General features: G+C 47.6%; 2 protein-coding genes across 3 annotated transcripts; both read left to right on the top strand.

Annotated features, from left to right (window-relative positions):
- The first annotated feature begins 210 nt into the window (after positions 1-210).
- SFPQ (splicing factor proline and glutamine rich) lies at positions 211-14098 on the top strand. 2 transcript variants are annotated; one of them, XR_001333064.3, is made up of 11 exons: positions 211-963; positions 1347-1535; positions 1630-1931; positions 2041-2136; positions 3427-3623; positions 3858-3942; positions 4236-4353; positions 4556-4604; positions 4685-4806; positions 7422-13747; positions 14024-14098. XR_001333064.3 is itself a non-coding variant. In XM_005492342.4 (11 exons), the coding sequence occupies exons 1-10, from the start codon at positions 340-342 to the stop codon at positions 13721-13723; spliced, it is 1803 nt and encodes a 600-aa protein (XP_005492399.2). In that variant the 5' UTR covers positions 211-339; the 3' UTR covers positions 13724-13747; positions 14024-14098. The 2 variants fall into 2 exon arrangements, 1 of the variants encoding a protein (XP_005492399.2); XM_005492342.4 differs by having other exon boundaries at positions 13703-13747.
- Positions 14099-17225: 3127 nt separating this feature from the next.
- Positions 17226-18746, top strand: TMEM35B (transmembrane protein 35B). Its single transcript, XM_074555706.1, has 3 exons — positions 17226-17384; positions 18005-18185; positions 18276-18746. Exons 1-3 carry the CDS (start codon positions 17277-17279, stop codon positions 18404-18406), a joined length of 420 nt encoding a protein of 139 aa, XP_074411807.1. The 5' UTR covers positions 17226-17276; the 3' UTR covers positions 18407-18746.
- The last annotated feature ends 790 nt before the right edge of the window (positions 18747-19536 follow it).

Below are 19536 nucleotides of genomic sequence, written 5' to 3' on the forward strand. Positions count from 1 at the left end.
CAATCAGCACGCGGGGGGTTAACGGACCGGCCCGTGCCAACGTCGGCGGTCAAACGCGCCAATGGACAGAGGGCAGGCTCGTTACCAATGAGATCAAAGAGTTAACGGAGTTGTGACACGCTATTGGTCACTTTGCTTGTCAGTCACCGCCACCTGTGCCTGTGGTTGGTTGGTGGGGAGGAGGGGGGCTTCCGGGGGCGGGCGTACTATATTACGGGCGGACAAAGGCGGCGGCGAGGCCGTCCAGCTCACCGCCATTTTGCGCAGCGGGCGCTGAGCAGTAGCAGCCGCCGCGGCCGGAGCTCTCTTCTCATCTCCGCCTCCTCCCTCTGATACACCATGTCGCGGGATCGGTTCCGTAGCCGTGGCGGCGGTGGCGGCGGCTTTCACCGGCGTGGCGGCGGTGGAGGACGCGGCGGTCCCAACCACGATTTCCGCTCGCCGCCGCCCGGCATGGGCATGGGACAGAACCGCGGCCCGATGGCGGGCGGCCCGCAAGGCCCAGGAGGTCCGCCGGGAGGAGGCCCGAAGCCCGAACCGCCGAAGCCGCCCACGTCCACCTCTGCTCCGCCTTCTTCATCCTCCTCAGCCTCCGCCACCACGGCGGGACCCACCGGCAGCCAAGCGGGAGCGCCTCCATCCTCTGCGCTTCCCGCGGGGCAGCAGCCACAGCAGCAGCCGCCAGTTTCGGCTCCTTCCGCGTCTCCTGCCGGCGCACAGCCACAATCCAAGCCCAGCCCCAGCCCCACACCGGCCGGCGGCCCTAAGAAAGGACAAGGACAGTCTCCCGGCGGCGGCCCCAAGGGGCCGGGCGGCCCGCAGCAGGGGCCGCACAAGGGCGGCCCGGGGCACCGCGGCGGGCCGGGCGGGGAGCCGCGGGGCCGCGGGCAGCAGCACCAGGGCCAGCAGAGCCTCGGGTCACAGCAGGGCTCGGGAGATAGGAGCGAGAAGCTGTCGGACGAGGTGAGTCACGGCCCCCCCACACCTCCCTCAGGCACAAGATGGCGGCGGCTCCGCGCGCCCGCGCCGCCATCTTGAGGGGAGGAGCGGGGGAGGCGGCGGCGCCTCAGCGGGATGCGAGCGGTCCCCGGTGTCGGGGCGGCCCCGGGGCTGCAGTTTGCTTTCCGTCGCCTTGCCCGGGGCTGCGGTTTGGGTTCGTTCGCGGTGCCCCCGGCGGTGCCGCGGCTGCGGTTTGGGTCTCTTCGCGGTGCCACGGGCCTGCGGTTCGGATCTCCTCGCAGCGCCCGGGTGGTCCCGGCGTTGCGGTTTGGGTTCTCCGGGGTCCTCAGGGCTCCCCGCAATTCTGTGTGTAGCACTCAGTGATAGCTTGGTCTGATTCTTTGTAGGGCTTTAAAGCGAATCTCTCTCTGCTGAGGCGGCCCGGGGAGAAGACTTACACGCAGCGCTGCCGGTTGTTTGTTGGGAATTTGCCCGCTGATATAACAGATGAAGACTTTAAAAGACTGTTTGCCAAATACGGGGAGCCGGGAGAGGTTTTTATCAACAAGGGCAAAGGCTTTGGATTCATTAAATTGGTAGGCATTCGTGTTGTGTGTTCATCCGTTTCGTTCTCGAGGTGTGGTCATGTCCAATTTAGTTTTCTAAGGCTGGGTTTTGCACTTCCCCCAGGAATCTCGAGCTCTTGCAGAAATCGCAAAGGCAGAGTTGGACGATACCCCCATGAGGGGCCGGCAGCTCCGCGTTCGCTTTGCCACTCACGCCGCTGCCCTGTCGGTTCGGAACCTCTCGCCCTACGTGTCCAACGAGTTGCTCGAGGAAGCTTTTTCCCAGTTCGGTCCGGTGGAAAGAGCTGTTGTGATTGTAGATGATCGAGGTAGATCAACAGGAAAAGGCATTGTTGAGTTTGCATCAAAGCCAGCTGCAAGGAAAGCATTTGAACGGTGTACTGAGGGCGTGTTTTTGTTGACGACGTAAGTACTTTGTCAGGAACTTTTAGTTTTAAGCTGAATAAAGACTGTAGGATTCTAGTTGTTCAGAATAAGGGCTTTTAGAGGAGTAAAACGGGTATTTTCTGTTCAGCACTCCCAGGCCAGTTATTGTGGAACCCTTGGAACAGCTGGATGATGAAGATGGTCTTCCAGAAAAGCTTGCTCAGAAGAATCCGATGTATCAAAAGTAGGCACAGTTTTTTGTTATAAAGAGGGCATTAATGATGTTTTAAGTGGTATTGTCACTGGCACTGAGAAATATGGAAACTTTTTCAGAAACAGGCTTTAGATTTTCGGTTGTATTGCCTGTTCTTGGTTTTATTTTTTTGTTTATTCATAGTTTAAAGTAACAATGATTTGTTTAGTGTATTCACTAAGTGTTACACAAGCAGTTTTCTGCATTGTAGTACAAAGAAATAGCAGCTTGACACATGGTTTTGGTATATGTAGAAACTTGAAAAATCAGACTTGAACTGTTTCATGCTATTGTTAAAAGCTGTCATCTCCCTGAAGGCATGTCTCGGGTTGATGATCCCGTGGGGAACTTGAAAAATTTACATTCATGGTTTGAAATGAGAAACAAAGTACAATTTAAACTCATTCCCTGATTTGTATAAACTTGTTGCATGTGGATTTGCCTTATGAGCTGACTACTGATGTAAAGGAACAAAGAGTCTAGAGAAGTATTCTAGAGAAATATTTTCTGAAACAGCAGTTTTGTGTTAGAATCTGTATATTAAACCTGTTGTAGGAATTTTATATTTTCCCAGATCACAAAAGGGAGTGCAGGGAGGGAGATCCAGTCAGTCTTGTTTGGCTTAAAAAGAGCCTCAAAATTCCTGGCTTTGATCAAAAATTGTAAGTGGTTTAGAGGCAGCTTTGAGAACAATGTGGATTAATACAGTGTTCCAAGCATTGAAGTAATTCATACTGGTAATGCATGGAAAGCTTTTGAACTTGGTAATTTTGTTCCATAAATTACCGAAATTTAAATTGGAGTTTATTTATATGACAAAACAGCCTGTTGGCCCTCAGGCACTTTTATAACTATTTCCCTGAAAGTGAAGGCTGTTATTTGCCTTTGCCACAGAGTGCTTTGGCACTGGAAAACTCCACCTTGATTGTGCCTGCTTGGGCAAAGGCCTGTCTTTTTTTGAAGATTTTCCACCTGCAATTGTCAGCAGTGAAATGTCTAAAGACAGTTAAAAATGAGGCAAACAAGCAGTAACACTCTGAAGATTTGCTTGGATGTGATAGTGCAGGAGTTTCCACATGTGCTGTGATAAATATTTGTGTTCAATGCTGTTGCCTGTATATAAAATGCAGCAATTCCATCAGAGCCTGTTCTCTCTCCTGTGCTTGTCAGGTGTTCTCAGGGTGTCCTTGATGTTCCCTGATAATTCTGTTATTTTGGTCATGATCTTGTATTGACCTTGAATTTCCAGGATTGCCCACTCTGAGTATCTTCCTTTTGCAGGGAAAGAGAGACTCCTCCCCGTTTTGCTCAGCCTGGCAGTTTTGAATTTGAATATTCTCAAAGGTGGAAATCTTTAGATGAAATGGAAAAGCAGCAGAGAGAGCAAGTGGCAAAAAACATGAAAGATGCCAAGGACAAACTTGAAAGTGAGATGGAAGATGCTTATCATGAGCATCAGGCAAACCTCCTGCGTCAAGGTAACGGGTTCTGAATTGTGTCTTTTTGCTTTAGTGAGAAAATTCACGCTTCTGACTGTGAACTTGAGAATTTCAGAGTTTAAGAGGAACTGGTAGTTTTTTGAAATTTCTGTGGTGTTTTGGTAAGAGCAGTGACACTGGAATGTACTTCTCTGCCCCAGTGCAGATGTAATTCAGATTTAGTTAAAATGGGACATTGTGTGGAAAAGCTGCTCACAGGCTTCATTCCTGCAGACCTCATGAGGCGCCAGGAGGAGCTGAGGCGGATGGAAGAACTTCATAATCAGGAAATGCAGAAGCGCAAGGAAATTCAACTGAGGTTAGTTTGGCTTTCATGGGATTTTATTAAAAATTAGATGGACCTTTTTCTTTTTTCAATTACTTACATATGAAAGTTTTTATTTTTCAAGAAACACCATTGCTGCTTCAGTTTGTGTTTGCGAAATTGAACTCCTGTGTAAGTTTCTCCTTAAATATTTTGGCATCATAGAGTATGGTTTTTTTGTTCTGAAGTTTAATCTTTCAGTGCCTTTATATTAATGGAGAAGTTGATGTTTGTGTGTGTTGAATGTGCATCATTGCTGGGGTTTAACGTTGCTTTGTGGTGACCAGGCAGGAGGAGGAGCGCCGCCGGCGGGAGGAGGAGATGATGATCCGTCAGCGGGAGATGGAAGAGCAGATGAGAAGACAGAGGGAAGAGAATTATAGTAGAATGGGTTACATGGATCCAGTAAGTGACATGGTGCTGGCTTTGGCTCACGTTACCATGCTCTCAGGAGTTTTGTAGATGTATTTTTAACATGGCTGTGTTTTGCTTCCTTTGTGTTTGTGTATGGGCAGTGGCGATATTTGCCTTATCTGTATTTTGTCTCCTGAAAAGTTTGGATTTTGGTGGTTGATTATCCAAGTTAAAAGTTATTTCTTCTATGCAGAGGGAGCGAGACATGAGAATGGGTGGTGCTGCCACAATGAACATGGGAGGTAAAGAACCTTTTAAGTAATTACTTTGTGTGGCTAACTTAGAAATTGCCAGAATATGATGATATATTTCTCTCTCTTAGATCCTTATGCTTCAGCAGCCCAGAAATTTCCACCTCTGGGAGGTGGTGGCGGCATAGGTTATGAAGCTAATCCAGGAGTTGGCCAAGCAGCCATGAGTGGTTCTATGATGGGAAGTGACATGGTAACGTATCCTGTGGTGGCTTTAGCTTAGCACAAGGGAGTTGTTGTGGTTGGGAATGAGTTCTCCAGTGCTGGGATGGTTGTGGAAATGTCACTGTTAACTGCTGACTCTCTTGTCAGGTGTTTAACACAGGACAACGTGGCAGTGTGTAGCACTAGAGTAGTTGATAACCTTAATGGTAGCTTACACACTCAGAAATTGTTGTAAGTGGATTCAAATGTGCTCTTAAGCATATTTGCAATTAACTGACTTCATTGGACTTTGGAAATTCTGCGTCACTGTTGGGCTTGGAAGGATTTTTTACGAATTCTAGAGAATCTGACAAATTTCATCAAAATACTTCATGTGGTAGTTTTTCAGTAATTTGATGTTCTGTATTGATGGACAAGAGAGATTTTTTTTGTTCTCCTTCCCAATGTGTAACACTGTTTTGGCCCTTCCAAGCCTAGGTAGGCTGGATGCATGTTGGTCTGGGTGTGCTGTTCAGTCCAAAATCTGCGCTCAGGTCTGTCCCAGCAGCAGATAAACTTAAATTACCAATGGTAAACAGCATATCCCTTAGTCTGTGCTGATGTTGCTGTAGAAGAGCAGAAATGCTGGTTTTTAGCTTCAGGCATGTTCCAGCTATCCTGGACTGTAGCCATTTGTGGTTCCTGTCTCCCAAAGGAATGCTAGCCCGGTCTGTTTTCCTGTGTTGGGCATGACACAAAGGTAGAGCCTGTTAAACTACAGCATATCTCCTGTTCAGAGGTATGATTCCAAACTGTACTAATTGCTGGCACACTACATGTGTGGCTGGGCTTGGAGCCTGTTTGGTGTTCCTACACTGAAGCACCACGGATGCAGATGACAGAGGTGTTTAATGGGCAGGATGGGAATCTGTTGGCTTAGGTGGCGATAGCAGTGTGCTTTCACCCTCCTGAAAGGGTGTACACCTGCAGCACAAGCTGAACTAAATGATTTTTGGGTGGGTTTAGGCCTCTGGCTTAATGAGCTGAGCTACCATAGTAGCTTGTCAGATACCTTCTGTTTTACCTTTTTGGGGAACATATCTTTGGAATGGTAACTTCCCAGAGCATCATTGATTCAGTAGACAGTGCTGTTGGCCTTAAGGTACCTCAATAACCTACTGATACATGAGCAGTTCCTGAGCTTCCTGTGAGCAGCTAGGCAGTGTGTGGTGGATACTATGTACATTTTTCTCCTGAAAACCATGGTAACAGGTGCATGTTGAACTTGTGTAATACCTGAAATGTGATCTGGTCAAAAGATGTAACAGTGAGGTGGATTAACTGCCTGGAGTTTCTTAGGTTGGGGATCTCTGCCACACAGTGTGGTCACAGTTCCTGGGCTGATACCTTTAAACAGAGCTGGAGGTGAGCTGAAGCTGCCGTGAATTAGGCAGAAATAACCTAAGTAATATTTGTGAAACTCCTTTCTTGGAAGGATTGATGCTGACTTTCAGAAGTCAGGAGCTCTGAAGTGTGCAATTTCAGTTGCAGATACTTTTTGTAACAAACCACCTACCATTGTTCTGTGACTCAGTAGTGGGAACCTTGGTTGAAATGAAAATTTAAAGCTCTCTTTGACCTCATAATGTCTAACTTCTGTAGGTTGAATGCTGATCACACCCAGTAATACAGTAACTGAACAAAGTACATGCAACTAGAGGTACTAGTAAATAGACCTGAAGTCTCTGCTTTATTGCAGAGTAACTTAGCTGTTACACCTTGGTGTGAAACCTTTTCAATTGCTGTGAAGCTGTGAATTTTCCAAGAGCTTGTGGTGAAGGTGGGGTGGGAAGGGAGATACTGCCTGGATGCACACAACCCTCTGTGCATAGCTCTAACTGGACACACTGAGTGCTTGGAACACGTTTTGCATCTGATGCAGCAGCAGCAGCTCCGGAGTACGTTGGGTTTGAACAAGTGCCAGTCTGTGCTCGAGCAGTTGCGTTGGTTAGGTAAAGCACTGGTCAGTAGCTTTTTTCACATTTTTTTTTTTCTTCTTGCAATGCAGTAGTGCTCACAATGAGTTTTGGTACTGCCAAAGGCCTCTGCAGTTTAGTCAGCAGACCGTAGTCTTAACCCCATCTTGAAAAGCACATGGTCTCTAGACAGCACATGCCAGTCCTGGTGAGTAGGCATTCTGTTACATTTGATGAATGTCAGCTCCTGCTTCAGCCAACTGGAGCTGCATTCTCTCATTAGGCTTATTTGGAAATGACAGTGATGTAATCTGAGCTTTTACTGCACTAAAGGTGAGAAGTTCACAAGCTATTTGCATTAACTTGGTTGAAAATTTTGCTAGAGCTCATTTGGAAAAGTTGTTAATTCACATCTGCACTAATGCTTACATTTCTAGCACTGCAGGGAGGATCTGTTCTTTGTAACAGATGTATGAGAATGCATCAAGTGGGAACATACCTCAAGGCATGTATTACAATAAACTAATTTTTAAATTACCCTTTTTTCCTTTCTATGTTCCCGGTACCTGTGGATCGGCTCAATGGTGATTGTATCGACGAACCTTGACTACGGAACCTTCTAAAAATATATACTTAACACACATGGACATCAACTACTTATAATGAACTGTTCATTCTGTTCCAATAGCGTCCTGAACGCTTTGGGCAGGGAGGTGCGGGGCCCGTGGGTGGCCAGGGTCCTAGAGGAATGGGGCCTGGAACACCAGCAGGATATGGTAGAGGGAGAGAAGAATATGAAACCCCAAACAAAAAGCCCCGATTTTAGATGTGACCTGTAGTTTCATTCCAGTTTGTTTTTGTCTGTCTTGTTTAGACACCGACTTCTTAATTCTTGCATTTTAGTAAGAAAGCTACGTTTTTATGGATGTTAGAAACTTACTGACCTAATATTTGTAAGTGGTCTGTTTGGGCGAGTACAATTTAATTATGTAATGCAGTGTTTCAAAATCAAATTTAGCTGGTTTTTTGATGTATAACGTCCCTAACTTGATGGCAGTGTACCTTGTGCCACTGAATTCCCAAAGTGTACCAACCTTTTTTTTACTGTGCTTAAAATAAATAGAAAACTAAATGTAGTAACTCTTCTTGCCAGTCGTGGTTAAACAAATGAGGCCAAATACCACACCTGCCACAGTAACCTGAGAGCCTCGAGCTGAGGTCGGACCTAGACCAGGGTGTGGAGCTACAGTGAAGAGAGATCTCTTCCCACAGTGCCTCTCTAGCCAAAGATTGGGTTAAATTGTAGCTGAACTTTGCAGTAGGTGCAGATTTTTTGAGCAGTAATTGTGCTGCAACAAGGAAGCAAATGGAAATCTTAGAAATGCTGTAAGATACATTATTTAAAGCTTCAATGCAAGCAGTGCAGTAATGAATTCCATATTTTAGCTATGGGTGGTGGGATGGTAGCACTTAACCACCCTGGCAGTTACTGCTTGGAATCTTTCAAAGACTTTAAGCAGAAGACTAGCAATGGTTATTTTAAAATAAATTCATAGAATGCCTTGTATTGGCTGACTTCCTCACTAAAGGATTGTTAATGTGATATTTATATGCTCTTAAGCTGTCTTGAGATTACAGGATCTGGCCTTGCTCCATATTGTACACCTGCCTGAAATTGCTTGGCAAAAAGACCAGAAGTGTTACTCGAGTGATTAAGGTTAATTTGCTTATGTCCTCATGCTAACAGTGGACTAATTTGCCTAGTTCAGAATACAATCATTTGTATTATGGGGACTGCAGGAACTATTCTTAAATTGTGTAGCTGGTGGGCAAATCCTAAATCCTGTATGTAAAATACAGCAATCAGCTTGCTTGCATGATGGTTATCGCTTTTTTATTATTGATGTTTGGAGATAATGCTTCAAAAGTAGTATCTGAATCTGGAGTTTTAAGAGTTACTACTACACAGTGCAAATAAACTCCCTTTAAGGTTCTTTTTGTAGAAGATCTGATGAATTCGTTAGTTTGCTGTTCATTTTATTAAGCCCCAGAAGAATTTGAAAGCATTCTGGACTCATTGGTAAGGTAGTTGCTTTGCTTGTTATTACAATGTACCAGGTAAACTGGGAACTTGACTTCCCAGTGTCAAATACCTCGGTGTTAATGCAGGATACATCAACCTGCTTGGCACAAAGTAGGTAAACTTAGCTTGGCTGTACCTTCACATGATCCCCAACCACTGGAGTTCTGTGAATAGCTTTAATCTTCCCAATATCCTTCCATTCCTCGTGCTGAGCATTGGCTAATTCTAAATTTTCTGCTAAATTTTCCCTGTGGTTAAAACCTTAAGTTTCAGATTGCAGGGTTTTAGGGTACAGATGTCTGATCCCTCTTGAAGTACTGTTACCCCTTAAATGACAGAATAGCAAGTTGGGAAATGCTGATCCAGGTAACACTGACGTGGAACACGAAGCTCACTAAAGAGTGATTCAGCTTGTTTGGTGAATGCTTTCTGTTTACCCAGAAAAGTTTGGGGGTTGATAACATGCTACAACAATGAGGAGGAAATTCCAAATTGGCAGTTCCTAAACTGCAGACCAAGTATTTGGAAGTTACTTGTATTGGGTAGTTTACAAATGAGCAGTATGGATGCAATTTGCATTATTGAAGCGGTTTTAAACAATTTCTTTTCTGGAGGGTGTTCATGGGACACCCTCAAAAGGTGAAGGTGTCCGAGGTGGGGAATTCTAAACATGAACATTAAATTAATTTTTTCAGTTTATTTTTCAGATTACATGTCATTCTTTATTAAAAGAGATGCTGGTGCATATCCTAAAGTATGTTCTTTTATAGTTCTGTAACTTGGAAGAGTGAAGGATGCTGCTGTCTTTGTACCTTACAGAGCTTTCTTTGGGTACCCCTGTTTTGTACGTAAGCTACTGTTGCTAGGTATTAAAATAGCTGAGCTGCAAAAGCATGATTAGTAAATATATTTGAAAGATTTGGCAGTTTTCAAAAGATCTGAAAGTTTGGTTAAATCTGGCTTTGTTGTAGCTGCATAAGCAGAATTTCTAAAACAAGTTCTGCTTTGAGTTGCATGTACTAAACAGGCATATGATGAACTAGCCAACTTCTTTTCAAGACCTTTTAAAGATGGTGTCTTAAAAGCTGGCAAACATGTCAACTTTAAAATCTGATAAAAGTTACTAAATGTGGGAGGCGAGAAAGTGACATTCCTTTGATCTATTCCTATGAGGTTTTGGACTTCTTTCATAAACTCAGATTTATATAATTGAATCTTCTAAAATCATTCAGAAAAGTGCTTTGCTGGTCAGACCTGTTTTTGGATGGTCTGGATCACATAACATTTTTGTACTGGACTTGGAGGACATTGGCTGTTGCAATTTAGCTTGTTTTATCAAAATTGAGCCCATTTTGACACTCAGAGCTCTAAAAACTGCAGCAAGTAGAACCTGGTATCGTTACACATATGTCTTCACACTTTCTCAGAAATGAATACAGAATAATCTTACCTTCTGGCGTAGATACACTAATCATTTATACAGCTGATGAGAAATTGAAAATGCTTTTGAGATTTTGTGGTATTTTTGTGGTAGACAAATTCTTGGCTTCTCCTTGGCAACCATTTACTGTGGCAGCAAGTTCTTGCTGGAGTTTGAGACTGCAATTTACACTTTAAACTAGTGGCCTGCTACATAACTGCACTTAGCCAGCATTTCTGCAGTTCATAACTGTGAGGAACGTAGTACCACAAATGGCAATGGACATTAGGACCCGGATGTAGTATTCCTGCTTGCTCCAAGATTCTCATTGCCGACTGCGTCCAGGTAGGTAACAAGCAATATCATATAACTTGGTGACTTTCTATGTAATCTTATACTGTGGGTATTCTGACATCACACTTCTGACTGTGGAATTACAGTGCAGCACTCCATACCTGTATGCTGAGCTTGCATCAAAGCTGTGTGGTTTTCGGTTGGAAGCTTTTGTCTCGTTCAGAGACAAGAAATAACTTACTGTGGTTCTTAGCTGAGCATTTCCAGACCCGATTCCTCTGTACTTACAACTTGGCTTGGGTGGATTTTTCTTAGTTCCGATGTAACGAAGATATTCTTAAATGAGCACTGTGGGGAAGAGGGAATGTGATCTTAAACTCAGTTCAGTAGTTGACAAGGTGCTCTCAGTGCCTGGAAAAGAACACGTTTAAACTTTCTGTAGTGATGAAGTGGCCCATCTGCAGCTCATCCATGTGTAGAGTCTTGGCTTGGTGGGAATGTGTCAGTAACCACTGCTCTTGCCTTGTGTGTGCCGTGTGAGAGTCACCTCAGGCTACTGGTGCAAGCAGTTCTGAGACTGATCCAGAATATTTTTGAGGACGTAAATGAGTGCTTGATTGAATATCCCTGTGAGTTTCATAGAGCTTATTGGACATTGCAGTAGTCTTTATTTTAAACTTTGATTGACAAGCCTGATATATTCCTCTGCTTTAACTGACAGTGATGAGATTCTGTACTTCTGCCTTGTAGAGTCATCTTGATAGTGCAATGTACAATTTCATTTTTCATCAGTCTTGGGATGTAATTCTAAACTCTTCATTACTAGAACTCCTGACTACAGTGTTCCAGGATTAACATGCTTACGTTGCTAGACATCCAGACATGCTGATCTCCAGCTCTTTTGCATTAGCTCTTGAACCTGAATTTCAAGGTCCCTTGTTCCAGTGAATGATCTGGCTCTTGTCTGATACTCAGTTTATTTCACAGGTGCTGTAATGTGTTTTCCCTTGTTCTGCAAAGTTCTGCTTTGCATACTTGTTTCTGGTATTATTGTCACTTCTGGACCCTTCTTTGTTACCTTCCAGGCAGGACTCTTGCTGGTGAACAGGGATCTGCTGGACAACCTTGCCCTCTGCTGTAGCCACCTTTCCATGTTCCATTGAACCCTTGAAGTAGCAGGTGCACCATGAGTTAATGACAACAGGTCTTTGGTTACACCACAGTGAGTGTAGCCCATGACACCTTGTCACAAAATCAGTTTGGCTTTTCATGATGGTTTACCTTTACCTGTGACTTGAATCCATTTTGTGCTGGCTTATCCTTACCTGGGACTGGGATCCAGTAGCAAACCTGCTGGCAGCCACTGTGCTGTCAGGTAGCAAAACTGAATTAATGATCTTAAACCATTGCTCAAGATCTGACTTAAGTTTTTCCATTGTGCTCTGGATACTTGACCTGCAGGAATGTCATGGAGGGGTTATTGGCACATCTGCCTCATTCTACGTACTTGAACTAAGCAGGTTTTTGACACTCTTGGAGCAAGCAATTTGTGAGTGAAACCATGGGGCTCAAACCAGCTCTGGCTGCAGTAATGAAACTTGGTGTGGTAGCAAACTTAGTCATGTCTGCTCTAAGTCAGTCTGTAACAAGTGGGTACAAGAAATGACATTCAAGTGCTTGCATTGTGTTTCATCTTGGTTTTATCTGTGTGTGAAACACACTTTTTCTCAAAAGCTTACCTGAAGCTCAGAAGTGTGGTGTCAGAATACATCTGCGTACTGCTAGGCCCTCCGAGCAGAGCCTGCTGCTGGCAGGAGAGCACAGCACAGCGTGGATGGGGCTTTATTGTAACATTAAGCATACAAAGTGTTGATTTGCTTGCAGTTCTCCCCATAGCTAAACACTGAGGCCTGTGAGTAGTTTAAGGACTGGAGCAGTAATGGGGTTGCATGTCTCTGTTAATCATTGCCAGCTGCAGTGACATGATCAGGAAGGCCAGTGTTCTGTTCCATTATGTTCAATGAGGCTGAGCATGTTGGGAAGGATGCATCCAAGTATGCTGCTCTGGGGAATCACTTGGCTTCTTCCACTACCAGCAAGTTTTGCAATCAGCTAATTAGCTTCAGATTTTTTCACTCTCTCCATACCAGCTAGTGGGGCTGTTAAATAGCTGCTGCCTGGAAAAGGAAAAAAGGGAGGATTGGCCTTCTCCCAGCTGTGTCATTGCTGCTAGGTAATGATTGACACGTTAGGACTTGGCTGTGCAATCCCGCAGTGGTCTGTGAACACCCCATCTCTATAAATGTTGCTTCTGAACACCAGTACTGAAGAGCTAACTGGGGAGGGCTGGGAGGAGTGTGGCTAGCAGGGAATTTGCAGTGTTCAAAGGATGCACAAAGATATAGTATCCCTTATGCATGGTGTTTGTTGCTATGGCAGAGAAAACAAAACGTGCATAACTCTCCTGCTCCCAAGGGCTGTGAGGAAACCCAGGTGGGTGGTGGGTTGGAGACTAAAGCCTGAAGTTGTCCCTGCCTGGTCAGATCATGCTGTGCCCATGCTGGGATCTGCCTCCCAACTGGAGCTGTGCAGAGCCTTGCACCACATCCCCAGCTCTCACCATTGCAGGCTGCCCTCAGCTATAGTGAAGGAAGGCCTTGAGGAGGGAAGAACCTTCTGAGGATAAAAGCAGTGACAGTGCCAACCTGTAGTGTCTGCCTTTGGCTTCTGAAGCACTTGTTCTACTGGAGAACACGAGAGCTCCAAGAGGCCAGGACCACTGCACTGCCTCAGGAAGGGAAGAGAGAGGGCATTGCTACAGGAGACAAGTAGGGTCATAGAGTTGGAGTAGCTGCTGAAATTAAAGCCTTCACATAAGGGATAGTATACCTCTGGCTGCAATCAAACCTCACTGTGCTCAGACTGGGGTTATGGTTTGTGCTCAGGGTGCAGTTCTTCAGGCAACTGCCTGCATATTCCTTCAGCTCTTGATGAGTGTTTAGGTTAGCCTATTTCTGCCCCTTATTCTTCCACGTAATAGTTTGGAATAATTGATAAGTTCCCCCTCATAACTAATCAGTCCATGTATGTTAAAACCTTATTTTTAAGTTAGTTTTGAAATGGTCACAATTTGTTGTGTATGACTCTAATAACTTCAGTTGTTATCCTTTAGGTGAAGATGAAAGCTGAGTGACACCAGAGTGCTCATCCATTGGAAGTAAGTGTTGCTTTTTTGGCTGAAATAATAAAGGTTTTTGGACACTTGGTGTTCAGTCACTGAGTACCTTTGAATTGGGGATCACTGAAAAATGGATACATTAAATGTGTAGGATAGAACACAGTCCCTGCTGTCACACTGTGGGCTTGAGCACCCTGACTCTACCTGGGCTTGATATCTTGACAGCAGCAGCTAAAAATACCTTTGTAGACGTGGGTTTGTACAAAAGATTTCAAAATCACTTGGGGGTGTAATAACTTGGGAATGTTTTTCCAGTTGAGGAGTTGAACATGAGCACATCCAGCACGGTGCCCAGTGGTGTGTGGAGGGACCAAGGGAACAGGTGGACAAGTAAGTAGTTGTTGTGTTTACACTGCTGTGAGGGCTTGGTTTATGTAATTCCTGCCTAAAACGTGTGATTAATCTCAGTTTTATATAAAATTTCTGCATCTTGCTTTTGTAGAGCCAAAATGTAATGATTGTCTGAGGCTTTTCAGCCCTGCAGCAGCAAATAAATTCTGTCCTTTGTGTGCAGCAGGTGGTCAAACAAGAAATGACCATTCCTGCACTCAGGCTGCAGTTGGTGATTGTCAGCATGGGAAAAGGAGAATAGAGCAGCTGCTTCTCAGATGTTAATTCAACTAAACCTTGTTAAAAAGCTATTTGCTGAAACACTTTAACAATGAATTAAAAAAATAGCCTGGTGTATAAATCAGCATGTATAGGAATGAAGCAAATAGCAGTTCAGGAAAATAAACCATCTTGCAGAGCTGGAATTAATGACATTTTCCCTCTAATTTGCCACTAAACTACAAGGGGAAACTTCAGATATTTAAAATCTTGTTTGAGGAGCAACATGCTGAGTACCTTAACTCGGGAGTCACAGGTGAGTAACAATAGACTGTAAGGTGTGAAGCCAGTGGGATTCAATGGGTGAATTCCTATTGAATCCTCTGTGGTTTGTCACTGCTGCTCCTTGCTGTGGGGTAGGAAAACACACAAAGCCTTAGCTGGTCTTAAAAATACATTAATTCTGTTCATTTAATCTAAAATGTGATGTGAATACTTAAGAATATTTGGCAGGCACATGGCCTGTGATTCTGAATGGTGATTCCATGTCATGTAGTTTCTGCTGTTGTTTTTTGTCTTTCTTTCACAATCTCTCTAATTATGTGCTTTGCACTTGCAGAAAAAGAAGTCTGAGTGCAATGAAGAGGAACCAGGACCATACAGCTCTTAAAAATAAACTATTTAAATATTTTTATAAATTACTTCTGTTTTATTCCAGAGGGTATTCAGTGAATAAGCAGTCTGTCAGTGTGGAGTGGTATGGCTGGGTCTGAGAAACACAAATTTCTGGAAATTCCACTCATTTCTTACTCCCTTTTTTGTGTTACATAGTTTGTATTGTAGAATTCCACATGTTTACCTGTGCCTGGTTGGTTTTTAATAGCTTTCTTGGTATTGACTGTAGTAATTAAGCCTGAGATGCCAAGAGCTAATTCTCTAGAAGCCAGAGCAGGGCTGGGTTTAGCTGTTGCAGCACAAATTGCAGTGGTTCACATTGCTTCACTTGGTGCTTTGGCAGCTGCACTGTGCACATACACTGTGGTTCATGCTGTCATTGATTAAATACAACCCTTTGTTTAAATATCAAGTTGTTTAAATGTTGAAATACACCAGTGGTGGCTCTGCTCATTGTAGCAGCTTTTCCTCCTGCAGTGGCACGAAATGTTGTCAACATTTGGTTGGGACCTGCTTTGCCAGATTAGAAACATGAAAATAAATTGAATTTAATGTGGCAAAGTGGTATGAAACACTTGAGAGGATCTGAATGCCTGGGAGTGCTCATGGCAGGGGGGGTTGGTGCTGCACTAGGAGCTGCTGCTGTTCTCTCTCAGGCAATCAGGTGCTGGTTGAGGGCAATCTGAGGTGTTTCACTCTGATTTGATGACTTTGTGGTATTGTGTGAATCCTCAATAGCTGCCCTGCAGGGGCTGGGGGTTCAGTGCTTTGTCTCCACAGCTACTGCAGCTTGTGCAGCATTTTTTCTTCAGATTCTGTTATTTTCCAGTAACTTGTCCTCATTTCCACTGTTGCAGCACTGGCTGCTTCCTGTGAGAAATTGTTCCAGCATTCCATGTGCTGAACTGCATCTCCTCAGCTCCCTGCCACGAGCAAACTGCAGCCTGTGTCCTGTAGGGACAGGATGGGTTTTCCCTGGTGCTGGTGTGGGCTGTGTCCTCTGCTGACACCTTGTTCTACCAGATAATTCATTAAGTAGCTTCTAATCAATAAAAGATCAGACACTGAGAGCAGATACACTTGAACAGTATCCTGGGAGCAGTGTGTGCTGCCCTGATCGCACTGAGCTGCTGCACTCACTTTTTCAGGTTTTGATGTTTATTTTTTAGTTCCTTTCTAACCAAAGAGCCTTCCAAGCCGTGAAGGCCTGGAGCCTGCCCTGGCCTGTTGCTGTCATTGCGTGGTGTGCCAACCCCAGCTCCAAATCATGTTGAGCAGCTGAAGAATCATGTGCTGCCAGGATTAAAAATAGTGTCACTGCCCCTGGCCCCTGTCCAAGCAGTGCCTGTGGCAGCCCCTGCAACCTGGTGGCCGAGCTGGGGCCGGTGCAGGACCAGGCTGGCCGTGCTTTCTGTGCCTGGAAAACACTTCAGGCTCTCATGATTTATTTGCATTAAAAAAATATTTCCACTTGAATTACACAAACGTCAGCGCCCGCGGCTCCCCTGGGGCCCGGCTCGCCAGTGCCGAGCTCGGCCTGTGCCGGTGCTGGAGCTGCGCGGGCGGTGACGCAGAGCCGGGGGAGCGCGGCCGCCTCCGTCCCGCCGAGGCCGGGGCATCCTCTGCTGCCGCTGCCCGCTCCAGGGGCTGCTGCCCGCTCCAGGGGCTGCTGCCCGTTCCATGGGCTGCCCGCTCCATCCGCTCCTGCCCGCTCCAGGGGCTGCTGCCCGCTCCATGGGCTGCCCGCTCCATCCGCTCCTGCCCGCTCCATCCGCTCCTGCCCGCTCCATGGGCTGCCCGCTCCATCCGCTCCTGCCCGCTCCAGGGGCTCCTGCCCGCTCCATCCGCTCCTGCCCGCTCCGCAGCTGTGCCCAGCACTGCCCGCGCCCTCCTTGCCATCGGTCTCCGCAGCCCCTCTCACCCAGGTGCTGCCATGGATCACAGCTGCTCACAGAGCCCACGAACCCAAGCTGTGGGATTTGTTGTAGGGTGGGGGGGTTCCCTTTTTCCTCCAGCTCTGTTTCTGCGGGAGGATTTGTCACAGCTTGGGAGGTGACGCTGCACATCTGAGCACCCCCTGCCCCGGCAGCACTCGAGGGTGAGGGGGTCTCTGAACCTGCGGGGCTGGGCCGGGCTCAAGCGGGCAGGGAGCAAGCAGAGCGGAGCAGGGCCGGGCACGGAGCGGGGCCGGGCTGGGAACGGGGCCGGATTGGGATCGATGCCAGGCTGGGAACGGGGCCGGGCAGCTCCGCCCCGCTCCGCCCCCGGGCCCGCCCGTCCCGCCATGGCGGCGGCCTTCACCGCCCTCCGTGTCCTGCTTGGGGTCTTCTTCTTCCTCACGGGCGTCCTGAAGGTCTCGGACTGGCCCTCTGCCGACCTGCACCGGCACATGGTGAGCGCGGCCGCGGGCTCGGGGGCCACAGGGCCGAGCCCGGGGGGAATGAGCAGGATGGGGGCAGAGCAAAGAGCACTTCGGTGTGCAGGGCTGAGCCTCGGGGAAAGGAAAGGAACAGGTTGGGGTGCAGGGCTGAGCTCCAGGGGAAAGGAGAAAAACAGGTTGAGATGCAGGGCTGAGCCTCGGGGGCAAAGGAACAGGTTGGGGTGCAGGGCTGAGCTCCAGGGGAAAAGGAAAGGAACAGGTTGGGGTGCAGGGCTGAGCTCCAGGGGAAAGGAGAGGAGCAGGTTGGGGTGCAGGACTGAGCTCCAGGGGAAACCTTCAGGGCTGATCCTGTTGTGGTGCGGGGCTGAGCCTTGGGTAAGAATGAGCAGGTCGTGACTACAGGGCTTCAGGGTGGAGCACTTTGGGTGCAAGGCTGAACCTTTCATTGTGAGTCAGCCCAGAATCCCTTGGAGTGCAGGGCTGATCCCCTTAGGCTGTGTGGTTAAGTTATTTAGGATGCAGAGCTGATCCCCTTAGGAAGGCAGGGCAGGGCAGAGCAGACACACTGGATGGGGTTGTATTTCCCCAGCCCCAGGCTCAGGGCTGCCTCACCCCTCTCCCATCCTTCTCAGGCATCGGAGTTCGTGCGTTTTGCCAAGGTGTTTCCCCTGAAGGACCTGGGCTTTGTGCCGGAGCCGGGCAGGTACCTGGCGGCCGTGGGCTGGGTGGAGGTGACGGCCGGGCTGTTGCTGGCGTTTGGGCCCCAGCTGCTGCAGGAGATCAGCAACTTCACCCTCAGTGTCGTCATGATCGGTGAGAGCCAGCGGGCACCCACTGCCATGGTGGGGTCTGGGGACACCCTTGGCCAGAGACCCCCATTCCCACACTCTGCTCCTTGCCCAGGTGCCATCTACACGCTGCTGGCGCTGCAGGAGCCGCTGGCCATGTGTGCCCCGGCCACCCTGTCCCTCGGCCTCCTCCTGCTGCTCAACATCCGCGGGTACCCAGCTGCCCCCCGGCCCAAGTTCGAGTGACAAGAGATGGGAAGGACAGACAGGAAGGACAGACGGCGCGGCTGCTGGGGAGCAACGCCTTTATGGTGTTTTCAGGGACGACGTTGCATCCCTGCTGATGAGACACAGTGTGTCCTCTCCTGCCTCTGCCTGTGACGCTGGTGCTGGTTGTCCCCAAACTGTGGGACCTGGGCTGGTGCTGTGGGACGGTGGCCATGGCACCATGGTGACACTGCTGTGACACTGCCATGGCACTGCTGAACTCGCACGAGCTGTCCAGTTCTTTCCAGTGTTTGGCCACACTAAGCAGGGGCTGGCTCTGCTCTCTTTCAAATTTTGGAATAAAACCTCTTGTTTTTCATGTTTTGCCTCCCTGTTTATTTCTGCCTTGCCCCCATGTTAAGCCTCAGGGGCTGAGGGGATGTCCTGGGGCTGGAGGACCCAGTCCCTGGGGACAATGCCTGAACAGAAGGCCTGGGGACATGTGGGAGCTGGTGCAGGAGATGGCACAGAGGCATATGGACAGCGGGGAGAGCCCATCTGGGGTGGGATCCCACAGCCCCCCAACAGTGTGTCAGGCCCTTGCTGCACACCCAGGCAGTGACAGGAGAGAGTGCCCAGGCAGGCATGTGCTTTTTGTGGATCTTGCTCCCACAGGGAGCCACCCCCTGCCACCCCAGATGGGCACAGCACGCTCAGGATGAACCACAGCTCACCTGAAATGTCTCCCAACAAGGGGGCTGTGTGGGGAGTCTGGCTGTTGGGATGAACAAGGGGTGTGTAAGACACCCCTGTACCCCTGAATTTAAGTGTCACCTACCTCAGGGTGACATCTTTGGTGTCCCAAAGGAGCACACACAAAATTCAGGGCCACACAAAGCAGCGACTCAGACGCTCACAGATCTTGGGGGGGCCTGCAGGGCTGCTCCCCTTAAAACCAGCTTTGAAGCCAACAAAAGAGGCAGGAGGAGGCAGATTCCTGCTTTGATCCCTTTGGGGCATCCCTCTTCTCCCCAGCTGCTGGCTGCAGAAACTTGACCCTCTGCTGCTTTCATGCAGGCGTGGGTGGGAGAAGGGCCCTGGGAACTGGAATTAGATGAGGCTGGGGGCACACAGGGGGGGTCAGCCAGGCCAGTTCTGGCCACTCCCAC

Source organism: Zonotrichia albicollis, chromosome 20 (assembly GCF_047830755.1).
Source record: "Zonotrichia albicollis isolate bZonAlb1 chromosome 20, bZonAlb1.hap1, whole genome shotgun sequence".
NCBI classification, from domain to species: Eukaryota; Metazoa; Chordata; class Aves; order Passeriformes; family Passerellidae; genus Zonotrichia; species Zonotrichia albicollis.